The sequence below is a fragment of the Anomaloglossus baeobatrachus genome, chromosome 8 (assembly GCF_048569485.1).
Source record: "Anomaloglossus baeobatrachus isolate aAnoBae1 chromosome 8, aAnoBae1.hap1, whole genome shotgun sequence".
NCBI classification, from domain to species: domain Eukaryota; kingdom Metazoa; phylum Chordata; class Amphibia; order Anura; family Aromobatidae; genus Anomaloglossus; species Anomaloglossus baeobatrachus.
This window is the reverse complement of record NC_134360.1, coordinates 208,919,335-208,946,263: the sequence shown is the minus strand read 5'-3', so window position 1 is coordinate 208,946,263 and position 26,929 is coordinate 208,919,335. Positions and strand designations below refer to the sequence as shown.

The window sequence follows — 26,929 nt, the reverse complement described above, 5'->3', positions numbered from 1 at the left end:
GTATTGCTGTACTGACATAAGCGTTTTACTGTACAATGAATAATATAAAAACTCCCCATCAGCAAAAAAAATAAAAAATTACAGAAGTGCATTTTATTGAAAAAAAAATAAATATTTTTTTTAATCATTGTTTTAATATTTTTTTATTTTTCAGGACAATATAGGATCACACACACAGGTCACGTGACTTCTGTGTCGTATGGCTACAGTAAGAAGCTCGTGCAGGAACGCCCAGCCACCGTCACCGTGGCAACTGCCTGATCCCGCCCCTCTAACTGCGGATTGCTCCGCTCCTCCGTAGCTCCGCCTTCCACTCTGTTCCGATACTCAATTCAGTATCTGATTGGTCGCCTCTTAATACCGCACCACCTGAGCTCAGCTTGATCGAGCGATGAAACAGCCAATCATCCCGAGGACTGGGAGGAGTTACGCGAATGGGGCGGGGCTTAATGTGACAGCGCGCTGTGTGGTGGTGGCCGGGGGCTGGATAGATGCGGGTGACAGGAGGTGACGGCGGCGGCTGCGGGGCTGACAGGTGAGCGGACAGGATCACTGGGGTAGCGGCGCAGTTTCTCATGTGCGACATGTACCCCGGGTGTGATCGCGTCTCATGAGTGTACAGCAGTCTGCGCCTGCTGGGACCTGTAGTTCTACACCAGCAGATCCACAGGTTGCAGGCGATCAGCATGCTGTACCACGTGCTGGTGGGTAACATGGGTTTTTATGATTCTGGAGCAGGAGTATCACACACAGGGTCCTTCGTGCGCCCCCACCCGTCCACTAACGCCACACAGTGCCAATAGTCGCTCATCGTGTTCATTATCAGGCGCGGATCTTTTGTGTTCAGGTTGTATTTTTCATTAATCCAGTTTTCGGGGTTTTTTTTGTAGCACTTTTTAATCTTATTCACTTTCCAAAGAGATGTTTTGGGTTTTTTTTTTCCATTTTCCATTGACAGATCTGCACCAGGGCCTGTTCTTTGTGGGACGAGTTGTAGTTTTGAATGACACTGATTTTTTTGCTTGACAAAGCCGTGCCAAACATTTTTATTTTTTTATGTAACATTAAAATGGGGAGGTTATATATATATATATATATATATATATATATATATATATATATATATATATATATGATAATAAATAAAACAATATTATATATATAATATTTTTTTATTTATATATATACACATATATATATATATATATATATATATATATATATAAAGATAATAAATAAAAAAATATTATATATATTTATTTATTATCATATATATATATATATATATATATATATGATAATAAATAAATATATATAATATTTTTTTATTTATTATCATATATATATATATATATATATATATATATATATGTGTATATATATAAATAAAAAAATATTAAATATATAATATTTATTTATTTATTTATTTAATTCTTGCAGCCTTACTCTGGACTCCCACTCCTTGTTCTGTACAGATGACTTTTCAGCAGTCTCATTATCATCAGTGTCAGGATTACAGTAACCGTTAGATAACACCTCTATATAAAGTAGATAACACAGGATCCACCATTCACAATCCGTGATATCATAGCTCACCTCCTCCCCCTCATGTGCAATGACCAATAACACTCTATATACAGTAGATAAGACAGGGTCTACCTACCATTGATATGTGATGTCACAGCTCACCTCCTCCTCCTGTACAATGACTGATAACACCTATTTCTCAAGTAGATAACACAGGATCCACCATTCACAATCTGTGCTATCACAGCTCACCTCCTTCCCCTCATGTGCAATGACCGATAACACTCTATATACAGTAGATAACACAGGATCTACCTACCATTGATATGTGATGTCACAGCTCACCTCCTCCTCCTCCTGTACAATGACTGATAACACCTATTTATCAAGTAGATAACACAGGATCCACCATTCACAATCTGTGATATCACAGCTCACCTCCTCCCCTAATGTACAATGACTGATAATACCTCCGTATACAGTAGATAATACACGATCCACCATTCACCATAGATGTCACAGCTCACCTCCTCCCCTTCATGTACAATAACTGATAACACCTCTGTATACAGTAGATAACACAGAATCCACCTCGTACAATAGCTGATGTCACAGCTCACCTCCTCCTCCTGTACAATGACTAATAACATCTCTATATACAGTAGATAACACCGGATCCACCATTCACAATAGGTGATGTCACAGCTCACCTCCTCCTCCTGTACTTTCACCTTTACCCAGAACATATTTCCATATAATCAAATTGCGTCACAGTCAGTCGTTTGCTGCTTTTGTAAAGAACAGGTAGTAAGAGCCAGTGTAAAAATTGCATTTTTTACCATTTATATACAGTAGATAATGATATGAAAAATTAAAAGCATTTTTCATATCCCCTGATTTTTATGCAGTGGGTGATTTTTGTCGGACACCTTCCCTGCAGTATATGATCCCCGTTGTGCATTGTGTGCGCTGATGTTGGAGCGTCGTCCCTCGTCTTGTAGAGCGCTATTCACACTGTTCTTGCACTTTCCAGGTTCTCCTTCCTCTGAAGCCATGGATGTGATCTTGTACGTCGCCGGGGCCCTTGTCCTTCTATTGCTGTGGATCAGGGCTAAAGGCTTTGAATACGTCATTGTGCACCACAGATGGGTGTTTGTTTGCCTCTTCTTGCTCCCGCTCTCCGTCGTTTTCGATGTGTATTATTACGTCAGGGCCTGGCTGGTGTTTAAGATGTGCAGCGCCCCCAAACAGCATGACCGCCGGGTGAAGGAGATTCAGGAGCAGGTGAGAGGGCGGCTGTGATATTACCCCTTATATGTTAGAGATAAACAGAGCGTTTGCAATGTCGCTTCCTGATATATATAACATTAAGGCTATGTGTCCACGGTAGAATGTACCTGTGGATTTTTCTGCATGAAAATCTGCGACTTTCGCGGCAAATCCGCACCCGCGGATTTGCCGCGGATTTTGATGCGGATTTTTTTTTTTTTTTCCCCATTCTATACCCAAAATCCGCAACAAATAATTGACATGCTGCAGATTTTTCCGCATCAAAATCCGCGGCAAATCCGCAGCGGAAAAATCCGCAGCATGGACACAGCATTTCCAAAATGCCATTGAAATGTCTTGGAAGTGCCGCTGCTGCAGATTTTCGGGAAATCCGCGGTAAATCCGCGGCAAAATCCGCGGTAAATCCGCAGCGTGGGCACATAGCCTAAAGGGGATGTTTTATGGGGCCGATTCCTATCTATATGGCCTGTTACGGCACTTGAACATCATAGATAGGAGCCCCCCAACCTAGGACCCCCTCCAACCTCCAGAATGGATAATAATTAGTGTTGAGCGGACCCGGACATGAAAATTCCGGATCCGCGCGGTTTAAGCGGTAGATCCGGGTCCGACTCGAACGCGGGATTCCGGGTGCACGATCCGGATTCGGGTGTTCTTTTGCTTTTTGTTTTTTTGGGTTTTGTGTTTTTTTGTTTTTTTCTCTCTTCTCTCTCGCTTTCTCTCTCTCGCTTTTTCTCTCTCTCGCTTTTTCTCTCTCTCGCTTTTTCTCTCTCTCGCTTTTTCTCTTTCTCTGTCTTTCTTTCTCTTTCTCTCTCTCTCTCTCTTTCTCTCTCTCTTTCTCTCTCTCTCTCTCTCTCTCTCCCTTTTTCTCTCTCTTTCTCTCTCTCTCTTTCTCTCCTCTCTCTCTCTCTCTCTCTCTCTCTCTCCCTTTCTCTCTCTCTCTCTCTCTCTCTCTCTCTCCCTTTCTCTCTCTCTCTCTCTCCCTTTTTCTCTCTCTCTCTCTCTCTCTTTTTCTCTCTCTCTCTCTCTCCCTTTTTTTCTCTCTCTCTCTCTCTCTCTCTCTCTCTCCCTTTTTCTCTCCCTTTTTCTCTCTCTCTCTCTCTCTCCCTTTTTCTCTCCAATCCGCTCAACTCTAATAATAATGTGATATCAGCTAGGGCTCTGGGTTATCGGCTGATTGACCCAGGGTATAAAGGTTCAATAAGGAATCAATCCCTTTAATGCAGCCAACCAATCCAAATAATGTGCACATCCATACACCCTAATACGGCATATCGAAAAAGTGTTTTGAAAGTTTTGTTACTCTTTACCCCTTCCCTGCCTCTGTTGTACATATACCGAAAATGTCGGGTGCTCATATATAATAACTGAGGAGCCGTAGGATAGGGGTAATTGCTGGAGATCTGACAGCTGGGAACCCCAGAGATCTCGAGATCAAGGCTCTGGGGCGCTGTCCTAAATGGTGCTCCTCTGCTCCATCTATTGTCTATGGGACTGCTGGAAATATCTGAGTGCTCCTCTCAGCAGTCCCATAGACAATGAATGGAGCGGAGATCAAGAATGGAGCATTGTTCTAAATGATGCTCAGAGTTTTAATTTCAAGATCACTGAGGGTCCCAGCGGTCAGACCCCCTTATGATCACCAAGTTACTTCCATCCTATGGATATGAGAACTTTATTTTGTGGGGGGAATAACCTTTTGAAAGCTGCAGGGACTTGAACCAGTCTAAAATAATGAAGAAAAAAAAAAGTTTATAAAAAAAAATAATATAAAAAGAAAAAAATAGTATCCACAAAAGTCCAATCTATCAGAATATAAAATAATTCAACCCTTTTGGTAAATTCCGTAAAGCAAAAAAAGCAAAATTCCAGAATTTGTCTTTTTTTTCCCTATTTTCGCACGTTCCCTAAAAAAATGCAATAAAAAGCGATCAAAACATTATATGTAACCAAATAATGCCACAAAACCCCCCAAACAACGGCAGAATTTAGAGGGTTTTTTCACCGTTTCACGACACTTGGATTTTGTGCCCATTTTTTTGAGTAAAATGAATGCTGTTATTGAACACTGAATCGTCACACAAAAAGTAAGCCCCTATATAGCTGTGTCGATGGCGGGGGGGGCGGAGTTATGGTTCATGGAAGAAGGGGAGAAAAAACACCCGAAAGCGCAAGCATGAAAAACAGCCAGAAACAGATTGTCCTTATTGTTGATATTATATTATTATAATGTTATAGTTTTATTATATCACTGTTTTCCCAGGTACGAGGCTGGAAGGCTGAAGGAGGTAAAAACTTCATGTGCACCGGAAGGCCGGGCTGGTTAACCGTATCCCTGCGCGTTGGGAAATACAAGAGCACACATAAGAACATAATGATCAACCTCATGGACATCCTGGAGGTGGACACTAAGAGACAGGTACGTGTTACCCCCAGAAGTTCATTATTTTTATTTTGGGTGGCAAAAGAGGGGCAGGAAACAATGATGGGATCAGTTAAGGCTACGGCTACATGCGCACGCTGCATCTTTTTGTGTTCACAAACTGCAGCCAAAACTGCAGCCAAAACTGCACCTTGTCAGAGAGAGCCTGGAAATGTCACAAAAAACGCATGTAATTTTAGGTGCGTTTTTGGTGCGTTTTTGGTGCGTTTTTCACACCCTGCATTTTTGCTGCGTTTTTGTGACAAATGTTGACAAAAACACAGGAAGAATGAACATGCTGCATTTTATTTGTCACAAACCTTTGACAAATAAAACGCTGACAAATAAACTGCAACCTGCGCATGACAAATCTGACTTCTCATAGACTTTGCTGGGAAGTCAAATGTCAGAAAGTTCTGACAACAAAACTGCAGCCAAAAAAGCAGCAAAAAAGCAGGAAAAAAAGCAGCGTGCGCATGTAGCCCTAGGCGCCCCACTGATCAGCTGTCTGAAGGGGCTGCGATGCAGCGGAAGTGGCACAGTGCCACACTTTGTGTAGTGGCTGTAAATGGTACTGCAGCTTCTACAGAGCTGTGCCAGTTAGGTCTCCTTCACAAATTTGTGCAAAATCCGAACGTTTTACATGGTCCGTGGTGAATGTGCATATTACATGTGCTGTCCCTGTGCTATATGTGTAACAATATAATATTTTATTCTTTATATATAGCACCATTAATTCCACAGCGCTTTACATACATTGGCAACACTGTCCCCATTGGGGCTCACAATCTAAAGTCCCAATGAGTATGTCTTTGGGGTGTGGGAGGAAACCAGAGAAAACCCACACAACGCAGGGAGAACATACAAACTCCTTACAATGTTGTTCTTCGTGGGATTTGAACCCAGGACCCCAGCGCTGCAAGACTGCAGTGCTAACCACTGAGCCACCGTGCCGCCCTGGATAGCACATGTACAGCATGAGCTGGTATACTTACCTGTCTCCCGCTCTGCTGTTACTTCCTAGTCCGCGGTGAGTGCAGTGAATATGCATGAGCATAATGAGCTGGACCCGGAAGCAACAGCAGTGCCGTAGACAGGTAAGTATAAAAATTCTTTATTTTTAGGTCACTTGTATTTTCTCCGATATGGGTCACACTGATTTCACATGAATCACATCAGTGTGCGGGCCGTGTGACACCCATGCTGCTGGCAGAAAATGGATGTCACCGTGTGAAGCACATGGACACTCATGTGCTCCTCATGAACATGTGATCTGTGTGAAAATACGTATGTGAGACCAAGCCTATTGATTTTAATGGGTTTGTGTGAATCCCGGCTTCTGGTATGTGTGAAAACAAACATCACACGCACCCGAGAGACGGATGTGTGAAGGGGCCCTTATGATGCACCATGGCCCCAGTCACTGGGGTGCCTTTTAAAGGGGTTGTCCAATCTTCCTTCTTCAGGAGCGCACCACTGCTCTGTATCCTGGATTCTTGCTTGCCAGAGGAAAAGAATGAAGCAGTGCTCTCCTGAAAATTGTCAGTTTACACCACTGGCATGGGTCTGCCGCTGTCCTGAACTGTGCGCTCTCCCACGCTGTAAGCTGAGAACTCGGGGATCGATCAAGTGATCCGGCCCGCGTCAGAGCAGTGATTACAAGCTCTATAGAAAAGAGCTCCTTGCCCTGGAAACTTGCCACCACTGCTAGACTGCGGAGGTGGCCGGTGACCTAGGCAATGGGCAGTAAACTATAAAATTAAATAAAAATCAAGAACAGTTTTTTTACGAAGAGGCAAATTACAGCAGCTTTTACCAAAACTTTACCACAATTTTAGCCATTTAAGAACTTGAAGCAATCCCTATTTTATAATTGTAATATTTAATCTTTTTACTTTTTTTTTTCTTTAGACTGTTCGTGTGGAACCTTTGGTAAATATGGGTCAGGTGACGGCCCTTCTTAATTCCATCGGCTGGACTCTCCCTGTGGTTCCGGAGCTTGACGATCTGACAGTCGGTAAGGAGAAGTGCGTGTGCGTGTATGTGTGTATATATATATATAATATATATATATATATTATATATACTAGAAGGTGGCCCGATTCTACGCATCGGGTATTCTAGAATTTACGTATTGTGTAGTTAATGTATGATTTTTGTTATATAGATGTTGTTGTCTGTAGTTAGCAAGTGTTTGTGTAGGGGCTGTTCATGTTCTGGGTGTTGTCTGGGTGTGGCGGGGGGTGAGAGCGGTGTTGTTTGTGTGTTGCGTTGTGTGTCGTTATTTGTGGAGCGCTGTGTGTCTGTATCGTTGTGTATGTGTGTTGCGCGGTTTGTGTGTGTGTGTGTGTGTGTTTTGGGGGGAGGTATGTTTTGTGCAATGTGTGTGTTGTGCGGTATGTGCGTATATTTGTGTGTGCTACGGTGTTTGTGTGTTGGGTGTTGTGTGTGTGCGGTGTTGTGGGTGTCTGTGTAGGGCAGTGTTTGTGGTTCCCAGTGTGTGTGTGTTGTGCAGTGCGTGTGTGGCAGTGTGTGTGTGTGTGTGTGTGTGTGTGTGTGTGTGTGTGTGTGTGTTTTGGGGGGAGGTGTGCACCCTCCATCGTGCTCCATCCCCCATGCTGCGCATTCCCCATCGTGCTCCATCCCCCATGCTGCGCATTCCCCATCGTGCTCCATCCCCCATGCTGCGCACTCCCCATCGTGCTCCATCCCCCATGCTGCTCACTCCCCATCGTGCTCCATCCCCCATGCTGCACACTCCCCATCGTGCTCCATCCCCCATGCTGCGCACTCCCCATCATGCTCCACAGTCACATATCAGACAGTAAACACGCACACATCTGATCGCATACACTCACACACACACCCCACTTCTCCCTGTGCCCACCGGTGGGCGGTCCCAGCAGCTGTGCTGCACGCCGAGCTCCTCTGCCGTCACTCACAGATCCGATCGCATACACTCACACACACACACACACATCCGATCTCATACACTCACACTCACACACATCCGATCGCATACACTCACACATACACTGACGATATCGCACATACGCGCTGACACAATCACAACATCCGGAGATACCACATGCTTCCGGCCATGTGATCCTCCGGCAGGTCCTGGAAGGTCACTGCACAGTATCGCCGCCGAAAAGCAAGCGATATCACGGGATGTTGTGAGTATGTGGATGCGATCTGATGTGTGTGTGAGAGTGAGTGTGATCTGATGTGTGTGTGTGTGTGTCTGTTCTTATGTGTGTGCGTGTGTATGTTCCGCCGCTGCAGGACCTTGATGCGCTCACCTCGGGGCGAGAAGCCATTCCGTGTGGTGGGCGGAGCCTGGGCGAGCAGCCAATCCGTGCGGGGGCGGGGCCATGGCGAGCCCAGCGGCCAATCCGCTGTTTGTCACCGTAAGGACATGGCCAATCCGTGCGGGGGGGGCGGACCCGAGGCAAGGCGAGCGGCCAATCCGTGCGGGGGGGGAGCCGAGGCGAGCGGCCAATCCGTGCGGGGGGCGGGGCCATGGCGAGGCCAGCTGCCAATCCGCTGTTTGTCACCATAAGGACATGTCATGGTAAGGACACAATTTTGGAGCAAGACAGACAGACAGAATAAGGCAATTATATATATATATACAGTTAGGTCCAGAAATATTTGGACAGTGACACAATTTTCGCGAGTTGGGCTCTGCATGCCACCACATTGGATTTGAAATGAAACCTCTACAACAGAATTCAAGTGCAGATTGTAACGTTTAATTTGAAGGTTTGAACAAAAATATCTGATAGAAATTGTAGGAATTGTACACATTTCTTTACAAACACTCCACATTTTAGGAGGTCAAAAGTAATTGGACAAATAAACCAAACCCAAACAAAATATTTTTATTTTCAATATTTTGTTGCGAATCCTTTGGAGGCAATCACTGCCTTAAGTCTGGAACCCATGGACATCACCAAACGCTTGGTTTCCTCCTTCTTAATGCTTTGCCAGGCCTTTACAGCCGCAGCCTTCAGGTCTTGCTTGTTTGTGGGTCTTTCCGTCTTAAGTGTGGATTTGAGCAAGTGAAATGCATGCTCAATTGGGTTAAGATCTGGTGATTGACTTGGCCATTGCAGAATGTTCCACTTTTTTGCACTCATGAACTCCTGGGTAGCTTTGGCTGTATGCTTGGGGTCATTGTCCATCTGTACTATGAAGCGCCGTCCGATCAACTTTGCGGCATTTGGCTGAATCTGGGCTGAAAGTATATCCCGGTACACTTCAGAATTCATCCAGCTACTCTTGTCTGCTGTTATGTCATCAATAAACACAAGTGACCCAGTGCCATTGAAAGCCATGCATGCCCATGCCATCACGTTGCCTCCACCATGTTTTTTTTTTTTTTTTTTTTAAACTTTGAATTTTTATTGAGATTTTCAATTTACGTTTTTCATACATAAAATAAAACATAAAATTCACAATTCTTATCGAACCTAGACAAACAATGACAGGACAGGTGAGGAGGGTTAGGAGGGGAGAGGAGAAATAGGAGGGAAGAGGGAAGGGTTTCAAGAGTCCATGCTCCTTCCATAGGACCCATAGGCCTCAGTCTCACAGATCCTCCTGTCCCGCAAAGTAGTCCCATGGTGCCCACACGGCCTGGAAGCGGTCAACTGTGTCATGCAATAGTGCCGTGAGATGTTCCATGCGTCTAACGTCCAGTAATCTATACTTGAGGCTCTGGAGTGAGGGTGTCCCTGGCTGCCTCCAATTCTTTGCAATTAAGCATCTGGCCGCCGTAAGGATGTGGGACAAAAGCTTAGAGGCCGTTTTTCCCAATCCCCCATTCCCAAGACCCAGAACATAGATCAGGGGATCAAGATCAACCTCTATATATAGTACTTTATGGATCAACCCTCTAACCCGCTCCCAGAAGGGGACTATCCCTGGACAGGACCAGAATATGTGCAGAATGGTGCCCCTGCCTCCCCCGCATCTCCAGCAACAAGCCGGTATGGAGGGGTCTATGCCATGAAGGAAATCTGGAGTGTGGTACCAAAATAGCAAAATTTTATAGATATTTTCCTTATATAGTGTGCATATTGACGTCTTGGCGGCGTTTCCCCAGATTGCTGCCCATTCCTGAGGAAGTATCCGCCTTCCCAATAGAGACTCCCATTTCCGCATGTATGGAAAAGACCCCTCGGGCCCCTCCCGTGAATCAGAAAGCAAAATGTAAATTTCCGAAATCAGCCCCTTAGTATCAGTGCCCCTTCTGCAAATTTTCTCAAAATCTGTGGGAATCGAGGCCCCTGCCCTGCCAAACAAGGAGCCAGCCAAGTCTCTGATCTGCAGATATTGGAAAAACTCTCGATTAGAGAGAGAGAATTTATCTCTAAGGTACTCAAAGGAATGGATCTGCATTGTACTTCCATCTATAATGTCTGCAAATCTGAATAGACCTGCCTTGAGCCAGGGGTGCACCATGTCCGACTCCAGACTGCTTGGGAGCAAGGGTTGGTATATGAAGGACACCAGAGGGGAGCAGGGGGATGCCAAAGGAAATCTTCTAATGCAAAATGCCCAGAGGTCCCTAGTGAACTGCATCGGTCCAAGAAGAGGGGGGGGCGAATCACACCGGGCCGGGGGCCACAGGAGCGCGTTTGGATGTATAGGCGCCAGCCAAAGTTTTTCAATCTCAGTCCACCTGTTGTATGCCCAAAGGGACACCCAACAGGGGATCCTCCTAAGATGGGCCGCCCAATAGTATTTTAGGATGTCCGGGACAGAAAGCCCCCCCCTGTTTCTCCGAGCCATCAACACCTCCCTGGCCACCCTATGACGTTTGTTACACCAAATAAATCTAAGGATAGCCGCCTGAAGGGACTTCAGCTCCTTTATTGGTACCTTAACTGGGAGGGTTTCAAAGAAATATAATAATTTTGGGAGCAAGCTCATTTTAACCGCCGCAATGCGCCCCATCCACGAAAGAGGGAGGGGCAACCACTTGCTCAAAAGAGTTCTCAGCTCTCGGAAAAGGGGGGGGAAGTTAAGGTTATAGAGGGAATCATAAGTAGATGTGAGGTTAACCCCCAGGTACTTGACCGCATCTGTCTTCCAACGAAACTTAAAATTCAAACGCAGGTAATCCAGGGCCACCGGGTCGAGATTCAAGGGCATTGCCTCCGTTTTGCTAGAGTTGATCTTATACCCCGAAAGGCTCCCGTACCTACCCAAGGTGCACATTAAAATTGGAAGGGACACATGGATGTTAGTAAGTGTAATGAGCACATCGTCGGCAAAAAGTGAGATTTTAAACGGTTTATTCCTGACCAGGACCCCCGAGATGTCTGGGTTGCTCCTGACCGAGGCCGCGAGGGGCTCTATGCATAGTGCAAAAAGGAGGGGGGACAGGGGGCACCCCTGCCTGGTGCCATTGGAGATGAGAAAAGGCTTAGAGATGTGGAGGGGGAGTTTGATAGAGGCCGTAGGAGCGCTATACAGGGACTTCAAGGCCCGCATAAAGCCACCCGAGATCCCAAAGACCTCCATTGTCTTGAAGAGAAAAGGCCACGCAAGGCGGTCAAAAGCCTTCTCTGCATCTAGACTCAACACCAACGCCTGTTGCTTCGTCCGATTTGCCACATCCACCAGGTCTATGACCTTCCTGGTGTTGTCCCCCCCCTGACGGCAAGGGACAAAACCCACCTGGTCTTTATACACGAGTTGGGGCAACCATCGATTAAGCCTGGCCGCCAAGAGCTTGGTGAACATCTTCAAATCGGAGTTCAAAAGGGCTATTGGTCTATAATTAGCACAGTCCAATGGGTCCCTGGGTGGCTTGGGCAGGAGGATTAAATGGGAGTGTAGCATGGATGGAGGGATAGGGTCACCCTGAAGGAAAGAGTTAAACAAGGCGGCCATGTGTGGGAGGAGCTCCGCCGCAAACACCTTGTAATAAAAATAAGTAAAGCCGTCCGGGCCCGGTGACTTCCCGCCAGGCAGGGCTTCCAGAACTTGCTCCAGTTCCTCTGTAGTAATCTCTTTATTCAAAGCCGCGGCTGCTCCGCAAGGCAGTGAAGGGAGCTCAAGGGCCGAAAAATAGTCCCCAAGTGCCCCAGCCCCGCGCGAAGCCATGCCCGGGGGAACCGGAAGGTTATAAAGCTTGTTGTAGTAATTGAAAAAAATGTCAGCTATTGAAGCGGGGTGATAGTGGATAGTGCCCTATTCGTCGCGCAGAGCATGAGGGCATGAGGATGTAGCGCGCTCCTTAAGCTGCCTGGCGAGTAAGGTATGAGCCTTATTACTCCTTTCATAGTATCTTTGTTTGGAAAAGGTTAGCAATTTTTCTGCTCTGCCAATTGCCAAGTCTCTCAACTTTTCCCTAAGGCTGATGACTCTCCTAAGAATAGTCAGTGATGGGGCAGCCGCCAGTCTCCCTTCCTGTAGCTTAAGATGGGCCGTTATAGAGTCCCGCTGGCTTGTGGCATTCTTTTTAGCCCTGGCGCCCTCTCTAATGCATAGTCCCCTCATCACTGCCTTGTGAGCTTCCCAGAGTGTTGCCGGCGACGTGACCGTGCCCGTGTTCAACTGAAAGAATTCGACCAGTTGCTTATTTAAAAAGGCCCTAGTGTCGGGATTTTTGATCAGAGATTCATTAAGGCGCCAATGCTGAGTCCTAGGTCGAGGACCATCTTTCTTGAAGTCCATTATGAGTGGGGAATGGTCTGACCACGTAATGGATCCCATTTCCACCCTCTCAAGACGCCCCAGCAGCTGTGAGTCAATGAAAAAATAGTCTATTCTGGTGTGCGTCTGATGCGGATGCGAGTAGAAGGAAAAGGCCTTCTCTCCCGGGTGGTCCACCCTCCAAGCGTCGTATAAAGCCCCTGATCTAATGAGCCTACGAAAGTCCCGGGACAAATTTTTCAAAGCACCCGATGGAGGGTGTCCACCCACAGAGAGTCTGTCGGCCACCTCCGAAAAAGGGATGTTAAAGTCTCCCCCCAACACCGTAGAGGCCGGTGCCAGTCCGCCTATCAGATCGAGTATTTTCTGAAGAAAGCGTATCTGCCCTTCATTAGGTGCATAAATGTTGGCCAGTATGTGCGGGGATCCCCCCAGTTGGCCCTCCAGAATCACATATCTACCCTCTGGATCGCAGTGAGAACCCGTAATTTGTAGAGGACAACTGGAGGATATTAAAATAGCAACTCCCCCCCTCTTGGAGCCCGAGTAAGCCGAGTAATGGATGGGAAAGCGGTGGGACGCAAATTTGAAAGTGTTTGATTCCACAAAATGTGTTTCTTGGATAAAGGCTATGTCTGCACCTGATGTTTTCAGTTCCTGTAGCAGCAATTTCCTCTTACGGGGTGAATTCAGACCTTTTACGTTAAGAGAGATAATGCGGGTCATATCTAAAACTTAGAAGTAAGAAAAAGCTAATGGCACACCTATACCGTCGGGGGCATGACTTCCCCTGTGAAGCCGGCCAGAGGAGATGGTCCATACGACAAAGGGCCGCAGCTCCCAGGGACTCTAGAAGGGGTGGTACCGGAAAGGACACATAAGGAAAAAACATCGGGGAGGGGGGAAGACAAGGACAAACATAGAAATGAACATGAATTAAGAACATTAACCAAAATGCATAAACCTTAGGCATAGATTCCCGGGGGGTCAACCCGGAAGGGAGAGACCTAGAGGGAGGTTCCCCAACCCGTCTGAGCTAAGAGAGCCACCCACCTCACTCCCCAGTAGCCCTCCCACGGGGGTCAGTCCAGTGGGCACGGGCCCGTGCCAAAAGGAAACAAGGGGAAAAAAAAAAAAAAAAAAAAACCTCAACCACTAACTCCAAGTAAGGGGACCGGGCTCCCGCCAACCCCCCTACCACCCACGGCATCATTGTGGCTACAGCCCCCCCCCTTATGCAGCTCAACAGACCCAGAGGGCCGCAGATGACACAATGGACAGTCAGAGGCTTGCTGTAGAGAGAGTCACAGTATCACAAAGCATGCTCAGCCACTGGAACTCAGAGGGTATAAGAAATAGGCACCAACCAGGTTAAGAAGTGTCCTCAACGGTGAGCCGGGGAGGGGGGCGACCCGCGGCCCCTACCTCCTCTCCCCCCCAAAGCCCCACGCCCTCCACCCCTCACCTTGGACCACACGGGAGGGGGCGGCCCTTCCAACCTTTGCAAGTCCCAATCTGGGATACAGACCGCTGGAATGTCCAGTGCTTCACAGAACAGAGTGGTATCTGCTGGAGTGCGAAGGGTCGCCGATTTACCCCCTCTGCGCGCTGTTAGTGCAAACGGGTAACCCCAGCGGTATGGAACCTGGTGCTCCTTCAGGCTCGTGAGGAGGGGTTTGAGGTGCCGCCTTTTCTGGAGTGTGATGCGAGAAAGATCCGGGAAAAGCTGGATTTCCTTGCCATTGAACACAGGTGCCGTGCGCCTCATTCTAGCCTTAGCCATGATCAGTTCTTTGGTGGAGAAGTCGTGAATGCAACAAATGATGTCCCGGGGTTGGGTGGATAAATTCTTCGGCTGTAAAGCCCTGTGTGCCCTGTCCAGCTTGATGATGTTAGAAGGGGGAGCGTCCAACACTTCATTAAAGATGGATTGTAGTATGGAGTTTGTGTCCTCGGGCCCATCTGACTCTGGGACCCCCCTCACACGGACATTGCAACGGCGTCCTCTGTTGTCGAGATCCTCTATGTGAGACTGCATATCCTCCATTATTTTTTGTTGCGATGTTGCCAGTTTGTGTAATTCTGATACATGGGATCTGGTGATGTCATGCTCTTCCTCCAGGGATTCAATTCTGCTAGACAATTGCTGCAAATCTCTCCTCACTTCAGCTATTTCTGACCTGCAAGTTGCTTTAACTTCATGTATGAGGCATTGAAAGTCCTCTTTAGAAGGAAGTTTACTTATGAAATCATGCATGTCCTTATAGAAGGTGTCTGGCCCTTTAAGGTGAGCACCTGCAGTAATAGACACTGGAGTTTTAGTCTGGTGCTGGGGAAGCTGATCTCCACACCGAGGCCCAGAGGGGGGAAGCAGGCTGCTCTGTTCCCTGATATTACCAGCTGTGGCTGCAGTCCCTTCTCCCGGCAGTGGGGAGGGCTGCCCCCCGACCTCCACCTTATCTCCCACAGCCACTATGTGCTCCTGGGCCTGCTGCTGCTGTGCCTGAGGATCCGATGCAGTGCAGGGCTGCTGAGCCAAGGCATCCCCTGTTGGATCTGCTGCAGAGATTCCTCCACTCCCCCCTGTGTCCCCGCTCACCCACTCCTCCTTCTCTTGCTGCTTAGCAGGCCGGGCCGATGCCTCCATTTCCCCTCCATGCTCCTGGAAAGATGGCGTCCGGGCCTCCCCTGGACCCTGTTCCAGGCCCAAGAAAGTATCCAGCGCCGTGGTGTGCAGCGGGGGGGCCACCGATGCCTGCTGCGATGGTTTAATCCTCCATGGTCCCATCCTGAGAGCCGGTGAGTAGGTTTGTGCTTATGATAAGTGCTGATTTAGCTGAGGGTCAACAGGAGCTCCTCTTCCCCACGTCCACTCAGCTCAGCATCCTGGACACGCCCCCCGCCTCCACCATGTTTTACAGAGGATGTGGTGTGCCTTGGATCATGTGCCGTTCCCTTTCTTCTCCAAACTTTTTTCTTCCCATCATTCTGGTACAGGTTGATCTTGGTCTCATCTGTCCATAGAATACTTTTCCAGAACTGAGCTGGCTTCATGAGGTGTTTTTCAGGAAATTTAACTCTGGCCTGTCTATTTTTGGAATTGATGAATGGTTTGCATCTAGATGTGAACCCTTTGTATTTACTTTCATGGAGTCTTCTCTTTACTGTTGACTTAGAGACAGATACACCTACTTCACTGAGAGTGTTCTGGACTTCAGTTGATGTTGTGAACGGGTTCTTTGTCACCAAAGAAAGTATGCGGCGATCATCCACCACTGTTGTCATCCGTGGACGCCCAGGCCTTTTTGAGTTCCCAAGCTCACCAGTCAATTCCTTTTTTCTCAGAATGTACCCGACTGTTGATTTTGCTACTCCAAGCATGTCTGCTATCTCTCTGATGGATTTTTTCTTTTTTTTCAGCCTCAGGATGTTCTGCTTCACCTCAATTGAGAGTTCCTTAGACCGCATGTTGTCTGGTCACAGCAACAGCTTCCAAATGCAAAACCACACACCTGTAATCAACCCCAGACCTTTTAACTACTTCATTGATTACAGGTTAACGAGGGAAACGCCTTCAGAGTTAATTGCAGCCCTTAGAGTCCCTTGTCCAATTACTTTTGGTCCCTTTAAAAAGAGGAGGCTATGCATTACAGAGCTATGATTCCTAAACCCTTTCTCCGATTTGGATGTGAAAACTCTCATATTGCAGCTGGGAGTTTGCACTTTCAGCCCATATTATATATATAATTGTATTTCTGAACATGTTTTTGTAAACAGCTAAAATAACAAAACTTGTGTCACTGTCCAAATATTTCTGGACCTAACTGTGTGTATATATATATATATATATATATATATATATATATATATATATATATATATATATATATATATATATATATATTATACACGCGCACACATATATACTGCTCAAAAAAAAAAAAAGGAAACACTAAAATACCATTCTGTTGTTTAAGTGTTTTCTTTATTTTTTTGAGCAGTATATGTGTTTGTGTGTGTGTGTGTGTGTGTGTGTGTGTATATGTGTATATATATATATATATTATATATATATATATAATACCGGAGAACAAGTGTAAAGTGCAAAAATTTCAATTAGTTTATTGAGACATACACAACACAGAACAATTAAAATGATGGTACACTACCATAAAAAGAGGGGGACAAATTGTCAAGGTCCAATTGCAATAGGATAAGGACAGCCACTAACAATATGTCAATATGTGGAATGCATAATTGTAAAAAATGGAGGCTGTCACAGGGTTATCTCAGGACAAAGGCAATAATAATAGTACGAGGCTGGGACTATGTAAGGGAGGCAGAAAATTTCACCATAGAATCTCCAAGGAGAGGGAGAGACTATGGTAAGGCTGTAACTGAGGTCACAAAGTAATAACGATATGGTAAAATAACCATACAGTACAGGAGCACATCGAGCTATAACTTCGGTTTCTTACCTAAAGTGCTAGTGCAGTGAAGTAATCAAATAATGCTCCAGGTCCTGCCAGCCCAAACACTGTCCAACAGCTCAGTGCAGTCCCTGAATAGCGCCCAGGATCTCCATCCGACGCGCGTTTCGCGAGGTCAAGCTTTCTCAAGGTGGGGAGCCAAAGTGAATAATATGTATATATGTGTGTGTGTGTGTGTGTATATGTATATATATATATATATATATATATATATATATATATATATATATATATATATATATATATATACCGTATATGCCGGCGTATAAGACGACCCCCAACTTCTGCCCTAAAAATATAGAATTTGGGATATACTCACTACCCCGCTCCCAAATGAAAAAAAGTCTGCTTTGATTGCAACATGTTAATTTTAATTCCGCGAGAGCCGTACAATATGTTTTTAAAGGGCCATTGACAGATAAATCGCTCCAATGTTCACTTAGTACAGCAAGGAATGCTCCTCCCTGCTGTATAAAGCCACAACTGGACTGAAACAATGGTACTTCTTCCGAGCTGCACCAAACCTCTGGAACGCTCTACCCCAAGAAGTTAGGACAAATCACAACTTACTCAGCTTCAGACGCTCCCTAAAAACGCATCTTTTTAGGGCGGCCTATCACACTCCCTAGCCAAACTAATTTCACATAATCCCTCTACAACTTCTCAGAACATAACCCCACGTCAAACTCCTTGGCACCCAAATGCATCTCAAGGCTCTTGCCAACTGGTCCAGGAAGCCATCATCTATCCCCCATAAGCTGGCTGGATTGTCATTTTAAATAAACACTTGTACCTTGCCCCTCCCCCCATCTCATTGTAGATTGTAAGCTCTCACGAGCAGGGTTGCCATTTTTCCTTTTAAATATTGTAGCCTCTATAATTGTTACTTGTTTGTATATGTTTATGTATATGATATGTATATGTTCCTCCTGAATTGTAAAGCGCTGCGGAATATGTTGGCGCTATAGAAATAAAGATTATTATTATTATTATTATTACTACACTCTGCTACAAACAGACACACACAACTCTGCTACAAACAGACAAACACACACAACTCTGCTACAAACAGACAAACACACACAACTCTGCTACAAACAGACAAACACACACAACTCTGCTACATACAGACAAACACACACAACTCTGCTACATACAAACACACACACACACAACTCTGCTACATACAGACAAACACATACAACTCTGCTACATACAGACAAACACATACAACTGTGCTACATACAGACAAACACACACAACTCTGCTACATACAGACAAACACACACAACTCTGCTACATACAGACAAATACATACAACTCTGCTACATACAGACAAACACATACAACTCTGCTACATACAGACAAACACATACAACTCTGCTACATACAGACAAACACACACAACTCTGCTACATACAGACAAACACATACAACTCTGCTACATACAGACAAACACATACAACTCTGCTACATACAGACAAACACATACAACTCTGCTACATACAGACAAACACATACAACTCTGCTACATACAGACAAACACACACAACTCTGCTACATACAGACAAACACATACAACTCTGCTACATACAGACAAACACATACAACTCTGCTACATACAGACAAATACACACAACTCTGCTGCTCTGTGGGGCCTGCACCCGCGGCTCGGTGGGTACAGCACCCGTGGCATCGGCGGGGGGGGGGGGGATTGGCAGGGCATACATCTGGGGGGTTAGAAGCAGCTCACCGGGGCCCATAATGGGGAGGCGGGGAGGGCATTTACCCGATTAGGTCACGGTGGAGAGGGGGCCCACACAGCGCCGGACAGAAGCTCGCCTCCTTCATCTGTGGGACTGAGAAGGCGGTAGCTCCGCCCACAGATGAAATTCAAAACAGGATGTCTGCGCGCCTTAAAGTGACGGCACCGCAGATTGCTGCCGAGGACTGCGGTCCCCGGAACTCGGCCGGGGGCAGCAGAACTATAAAGGCGAGTGGGCCCCGGCCAAGGGACAGGAGAACTGACGAGGCCGAGTGGGCCCCCCCGGCTCTCCAGGGCCCCGGCATTTGCCCATAGACAGGTAGGAGCCCTGTCTGCGAGCCAGATACGGCCATCAAAAGAGCCATATCTGGCTCGCGAGCCATAGGTTCCCGACCCCTACTGTATGATATATACCGTATTTTTCGCTTTATAAGACGCACCTGATTATAAGACGCACCCCCAAATTTGGTGAAGGAAAAGAGAATTTTTTTTTTTTAATGTTAATGGGGTCCATCTTATAATGCCAGTGTCCCTCTAACAAATCATATAGGGTATATGTCCCTCATAGCCCCCCATCCTAAAATTAGCCCCCTTAATCTGGATATGGCCCCCTTATATTGAATATAGCCCCCTTGTGATGGCACACGTTCCCCTGTGCTGCCTATGGTCCCCTATGGATTGCACACGTTCCCGTGTTAGATAACGCCCCCATGCTGCTGCCCATGGTCCCTATAGATCGCACAAGTCCCCCTGTGTTAGATATCGCCCCCATAGTGCTGCCCATGGCCCCTATAGATCGCACAAGTCCCCCTGTGTTAGATATCGCCCCCATAGTGCTGCCCATGGCTCCTATATAGATCGCACAAGTCCCCCTGTGTTATATATCGCCCCCATAGTGCTGCCCATGGTCCCTATAGATCGCACAAGTCCCCCTGTGTTAGATATCGCCCCCATAGTGCTGCCCATGGCCCCTATATAGATCGCACAAGTCCCCCTGTGTTAGATATCTCCCCCATGGTGCTGCCCATGGTCCCTATAGATCGCACAAGTCCCCCTGTGTTAGATATCGCCCCCATAGTGCTGCCCATGGCCCCTATATAGATCGCACAAGTCCCCCTGTGTTAGATATCTCCCCCATAGTGCTGCCCATGGCCCCTATATAGATCGCACAAGTCCCCCTGTGTTAGATATCTCCCCCATAGTGCTGCCCATGGCCCCTATATAGATCGCACAAGTCCCCCTGTGTTAGATATCGCCCCCATAGTGCTGCCCATGGCCCCTATATAGATCGCACAAGTCCCCCTGTGTTAGATATCTCCCCCATAGTGCTGCCCATGGTCCCTATAGATCGCACAAGTCCCCCTGTGTCAGATATGGCCCCCATAGTGCTGTCCATGGCCCCTATAGATCGCACAAGTCCCCCTGTGTTAGATATCTCCCCCATAGTGCTGTCCATGGCCCCTATAGATCGCACAAGTCCCCCTGTGTTAGATATCTCCCCCATAGTGCTGCCCATGGTCCCTATAGATCGCACAAGTCCCCCTGTGTCAGATATGGCCCCCATAGTGCTGTCCATGGCCCCTATAGATCGCACAAGTCCCCCTGTGTTAGATATCTCCCCCATAGTGCTGTCCATGGCCCCTATAGATCGCACAAGTCCCCCTGTGTTAGATATCTCCCCCATAGTGCTGCCCATGGTCCCTATAGATCGCACAAGTCCCCCTGTGTTAGATATCGCCCCCATAGTGCTGCCCATGGCCCCTATATAGATCGCACAAGTCCCCCTGTGTTAGATATCTCCCCCATGGTGCTGCCCATGGTCCCTATAGATCGCACAAGTCCCCCTGTGTTAGATATCGCCCCCATAGTGCTGCCCATGGCCCCTATATAGATCGCACAAGTCCCCCTGTGTTAGATATCTCCCCCATAGTGCTGTCCATGGCCCCTATAGATCGCACAAGTCCCCCTGTGTTAGATATCTCCCCCATAGTGCTGCCCATGGTCCCTATAGATCGCACAAGTCCCCCTGTGTTAGATATCTCCCCCATAGTGCTGCCCATGGCCCCTATATAGATCGCACAAGTCCCCCTGTGTTAGATATCGCCCCCATAGTGCTGCCCATGGCCCCTATATAGATCGCACAAGTCCCCCTGTGTTAGATATCGCCCCCATAGTGCTGCCCATGGCCCCTATATAGATCGCACAAGTCCCCCTGTGTTAGATATCGCCCCCATAGTGCTGCCCATGGCCCCTATATAGATCGCACAAGTCCCCCTGTGTTAGATATCGCCCCCATAGTGCTGCCCATGGCCCCTATATAGATCGCACAAGTCCCCCTGTGTTAGATATCTCCCCCATAGTGCTGCCCATGGTCCCTATAGATCGCACAAGTCCCCCTGTGTCAGATATGGCCCCCATAGTGCTGTCCATGGCCCCTATATAGATCGCACAAGTCCCCCTGTGTCAGATATGGCCCCCATAGTGCTGTCCATGGCCCCTATATAGATCGCACAAGTCCCCCTGTGTCAGATATGGCCCCTAGGCTGCTGTCCATAGTAAAATAAAACCCTCTTTCCTTATCTCCTGCAGCGCTGAGCTCCCTCCTGTCTGGCTCCGTGCTTCTGTTCTTCCACTTCCTGGTTCTCAGTGCGGTCATGTGATCGGCACAGCAGGCTGAGCTCTCTGCCTGCCTGATCACAGTGGAAGCAGGGACACGGGGAGAAACGCTGCAGGGGTAAGTAAAGATTTTTTATTTTAGAATGAGCAGCAGCCTGGGGGCCAAATCTAACACAGGGGGGGGGCATGTGCGATCACACTGGGACGCAGGCTCATATAATATGCACCGCTGCCCCAGCCCATCACTGCGTGCGATTTCAGCACCATTGGAGATGGACAGCGGCTGTGCATATTATATGAGCGGGTGCAGGAGATCAAAGGCTGCCGCTGCAGCGTTCACCTGTGCTCCAGAGCTGCTGCCCCCACCTCCCCTGGACGCTGCAGTGTACATATATATATATATATATATATATATATATATATATATATATATACACACACACACCCCCCCCCCCCCCGTATATCCGGCGTATAAGACGACCCCCCACTGTAGCCATTATTTTAAGGGGGTAAAAAGTCGTCTCATACACCAGTATATATATACTATTATATACACATATATATACACACACATTTTATTTTTATATACATATATATATATATATATATATATATATATATATTATATACACATATATACATATATACACACACATATACATATACACACATATATATATATGTATATATATATATATATATTATATCTATATATATAATTGCCTTATTCTGTCTGTCTGTCTATCTGTCTGTCTGTCATGCTCCAAAATTGTGTCCTTACGGTGACACAAAGCTGATTGGCCACTGGGCTCGCCATGGCCCCGCCCCCCCACACGGATTGGCCGCTCGCCCAGGCTGCGCCTCCACACGGATTGGCCAGCCGCTCGCCCAGGCTCCGCCCCCCCCCACAGATTGGCCTCTCGCCCCGGCACCCTGCAGGCATTGGCAATTCGGCCCCGCCACGCCCCGCCCCCCTCACGCAATGCACGCTAGCTCTGGCCCCGCCCCTCCCTCCCCCCGCGCATTCCCCGAACTGACACGGCTGTCACGGAGGTGAGTACTGTACTACTGTGTGTGTGAGTGGATGCGATCGGGTGTGTGTGAGTGGATGCGATCGGGTGTGTGTGAGTGGATGCGATCGGGTGTGTGTGAGTGGATGCGATCGGGTGTGTGTGAGTGGATGCGATCGGGTGTGTGTGAGTGGATGCGATCGGGTGTGTGAGTGTCGGCAGAGGAGCACGGCGTGCTGGAGGAGGCTGGGAGCAGAGAGGCTGATCATGGGGAAGGCTGGGACGAGGGAGGCTGATGCTGGTGGAGGCTGATGCTTGGGGAGGCTGATGCTGGGGGAGGCTGGAAGGAGAGAGGCTGATGCTGGTGGAGGCTGATGCTTGGGGAGGCTGATGCTGGGGGAGACTGGGAGGGGAAGGCTGATGCTGAAGGAGGCTGGGAGGGGGAGGCTGGGAGGAAGGAGGCTGGGAGGAGAGAGGCTGATCCTGGGGAAGGCTGGGAAGGGGAGGCTGATGCTGAGGGAGGCTGGAAGGAGAGAGGCTGATGCTGGGGGAGGCTGAAAGGAGAGAGGCTGAGGCTGGGAGGAGAGAGGCTGATGCTGGGGAAGGCTGATGCTGAGGGAGGCTGGGAGGGGAAAGCTGATGCTGGGGAAGGCTGGGAGGACGGAGGCTGGGAGGAGAGAGGCTGATCCTGGGGAAGGCTGGGAGAGGGAGGCTGATGCTGGGGGAGGCTGGAAGGAGAGAGGCTGATGCTGGGGGAGGCTGGAAGAAGAGAGGCTGATGCTGGGGGAGGCTGATGCTGGGGGAGGCTGGGAGGGGGGAGGCTGATGCTGGGGGAGGCTGGGAGGAGAGAGGCTGATGCTGGGGAAGGCTGGGAGGAGAGAGGCTGATGCTGGGGACAGAGAGGCTGATGCTGAGAGGAGAGAGGCTGATGCTGGGATGAGAGAGGCTGATGCTGGGAGGAGAGAGGCTGATGCTGGGGGAGGCTGGGAGGGGGAGGCTGATGCTGGGGGAGGCTGGGACGAGGGAGGCTGATGCTGGTGGAGGCTGATGCTGGGGGAGGCTGGAAGGAGAGAGGCTGATGCTGGTGGAGGCTGATGCTTGGGGAGGCTGATGCTGGGGGAGACTGGGAGGGGAAGGCTGATGCTGAGGGAGGCTGGGAGGGGGAGGCTGGGAGGAAGGAGGCTGGGAGGAGAGGCTGATCCTGGGGAAGGCTGGGAACGGGAGGCTGATGCTGAGGGAGGCTGGAAGGAGAGAGGCTGATGCTGGGGGAGGCTGGAAGGAGAGAGGCTGAGGCTGGGAGGAGAGAGGCTGATGCTGGGGAAGGCTGATGCTGAGGGAGGCTGGGAGGGGAAAGCTGATGCTGGGGAAGGCTGGGAGGACGGAGGCTGGGAGGAGAGAGGCTGATCCTGGGGAAGGCTGGGAGAGGGAGGCTGATGCTGGAGGAGGCTGGAAGGAGAGAGGCTGATGCTGGCGGAGGCTGATGCTGGGGGAGGCTGGAAGGAGAGAGGCTGATGCTGGTGGAGGCTGATGCTTGGGGAGGCTGGGAGAGGGAGGCTGATGCTGAGGGAGGCTGGGAGGAGGGAGGCTGGGAGAGGTAGGCTGAGAGAAGAGAGGCTGATGCTGGGGGAGGCTGATGCTGGGGGAGGCTGGGAGAGGGAGGCTGATGCTGGGGGAGGGTGGGAGGAGGGAGGCTGGGAGGAGAGAGGCTGATGCTGGGGAAGGCTGGGAGGAGAGAGGCTGATGCTGGGGACAGAGAGGAGAGGCTGATGCTGGGAGGAGAGAGGCTGATGCTAGGATGAGAGAGGCTGAAGCTGAGAGGAGAGAGGCTGAAGCTGGGAGGAGAGAGGCTGATGCTGGGAGGAGAGAGGCTGATGCTGGGGGCAGAGAAGCTGATGCTGGGGGCAGAGAGGCTGATGCTGGTGCAGCATGGGGGATGGAGCACGATGGGGGGGTGCGCAGCATCGGGGATGGAGCATGATGGGGGGGTGCGCAGCATCGGGGATGGAGCACGATGGGGAGTGCGGAGTATGGCGGATGGAGCACGTTTGGGAGTGCGCAGCATGGCGGATGGAGCACGTTTGGGAGTGCGCAGCATGGCGGATGGAGCACGTTTGGGAGTGCGCAGCATGGGAGATGGAGCACGATGGGGGGTGCGCAGCATAGGGGATGGAGCACGATGGGGAGTGCGCTGCATGGGGGATGGAGCACGATGGGGAGTGCGCTGCATGGGGGATGGAGCACGTTTGGGAGTGCGCACCTCCCCCCAACACACACACACACACACACACACACACACACACACGCGCGCGCACTGCACAACACACCACACACCACACACACACACACTGGGAACCACAAACAACTGCCCTACATAGACACCCACACACACAGAGGGAGGCTGGGAGGGGAAAGCTGATGCTGGGGAAGGCTGGGAGGACGGAGGCTGGGAGGAGAGAGGCTGATCCTGGGGAAGGCTGGGAGAGGGAGGCTGATGCTGGGGGAGGCTGGAAGGAGAGAGGCTGATGCTGGGGGAGGCTGGAAGAAGAGAGGCTGATGCTGGGGGAGGCTGATGCTGGGGGAGGCTGGGAGGGGGGAGGCTGATGCTGGGGGAGGCTGGGAGGAGAGAGGCTGATGCTGGGGAAGGCTGGGAGGAGAGAGGCTGATGCTGGGGACAGAGAGGCTGATGCTGAGAGGAGAGAGGCTGATGCTGGGATGAGAGAGGCTGATGCTGGGAGGAGAGAGGCTGATGCTGGGGGAGGCTGGGAGGGGGAGGCTGATGCTGGGGGAGGCTGGGACGAGGGAGGCTGATGCTGGTGGAGGCTGATGCTGGGGGAGGCTGGAAGGAGAGAGGCTGATGCTGGTGGAGGCTGATGCTTGGGGAGGCTGATGCTGGGGGAGACTGGGAGGGGAAGGCTGATGCTGAGGGAGGCTGGGAGGGGGAGGCTGGGAGGAAGGAGGCTGGGAGGAGAGGCTGATCCTGGGGAAGGCTGGGAACGGGAGGCTGATGCTGAGGGAGGCTGGAAGGAGAGAGGCTGATGCTGGGGGAGGCTGGAAGGAGAGAGGCTGAGGCTGGGAGGAGAGAGGCTGATGCTGGGGAAGGCTGATGCTGAGGGAGGCTGGGAGGGGAAAGCTGATGCTGGGGAAGGCTGGGAGGACGGAGGCTGGGAGGAGAGAGGCTGATCCTGGGGAAGGCTGGGAGAGGGAGGCTGATGCTGGAGGAGGCTGGAAGGAGAGAGGCTGATGCTGGCGGAGGCTGATGCTGGGGGAGGCTGGAAGGAGAGAGGCTGATGCTGGTGGAGGCTGATGCTTGGGGAGGCTGGGAGAGGGAGGCTGATGCTGAGGGAGGCTGGGAGGAGGGAGGCTGGGAGAGGTAGGCTGAGAGAAGAGAGGCTGATGCTGGGGGAGGCTGATGCTGGGGGAGGCTGGGAGAGGGAGGCTGATGCTGGGGGAGGGTGGGAGGAGGGAGGCTGGGAGGAGAGAGGCTGATGCTGGGGAAGGCTGGGAGGAGAGAGGCTGATGCTGGGGACAGAGAGGAGAGGCTGATGCTGGGAGGAGAGAGGCTGATGCTAGGATGAGAGAGGCTGAAGCTGGGAGGAGAGAGGCTGAAGCTGGGAGGAGAGAGGCTGATGCTGGGAGGAGAGAGGCTGATGCTGGGGGCAGAGAAGCTGATGCTGGGGGCAGAGAGGCTGATGCTGGTGCAGCATGGGGGATGGAGCATGATGGGGGGGTGCGCAGCATCGGGGATGGAGCACGATGGGGAGTGCGGAGTATGGCGGATGGAGCACGTTTGGGAGTGCGCAGCATGGCGGATGGAGCACGTTTGGGAGTGCGCAGCATGGCGGATGGAGCACGTTTGGGAGTGCGCAGCATGGGAGATGGAGCACGATGGGGGGTGCGCAGCATAGGGGATGGAGCACGATGGGGAGTGCGCTGCATGGGGGATGGAGCACGATGGGGAGTGCGCTGCATGGGGGATGGAGCACGTTTGGGAGTGCGCACCTCCCCCCAACACACACACACACAGACACACACACACGCGCGCGCACTGCACAACACACCACACACCACACACACACACACTGGGAACCACAAACAACTGCCCTACATAGACACCCACACACACAGACAACGCTGCACA

The 26,929-nt window shown here is 49.7% G+C and overlaps 1 protein-coding gene across 1 annotated transcript in view; it reads left to right on the top strand.

The window, feature by feature from the left end:
- The first annotated feature begins 441 nt into the window (after positions 1-441).
- DHCR24 (24-dehydrocholesterol reductase) overlaps positions 442-26,929 on the top strand; it is a 58,989-nt gene continuing 32,501 nt past the window's right edge. The window contains exons 1-4 of the mRNA XM_075320130.1: positions 442-535; positions 2,561-2,811; positions 5,081-5,236; positions 7,151-7,256. Of these exons, the coding sequence (XP_075176245.1) occupies positions 2,581-2,811; positions 5,081-5,236; positions 7,151-7,256 (493 nt within the window). The 5' untranslated portion in view covers positions 442-535; positions 2,561-2,580. The remainder of the gene's footprint in view (positions 536-2,560; positions 2,812-5,080; positions 5,237-7,150; positions 7,257-26,929) is intronic.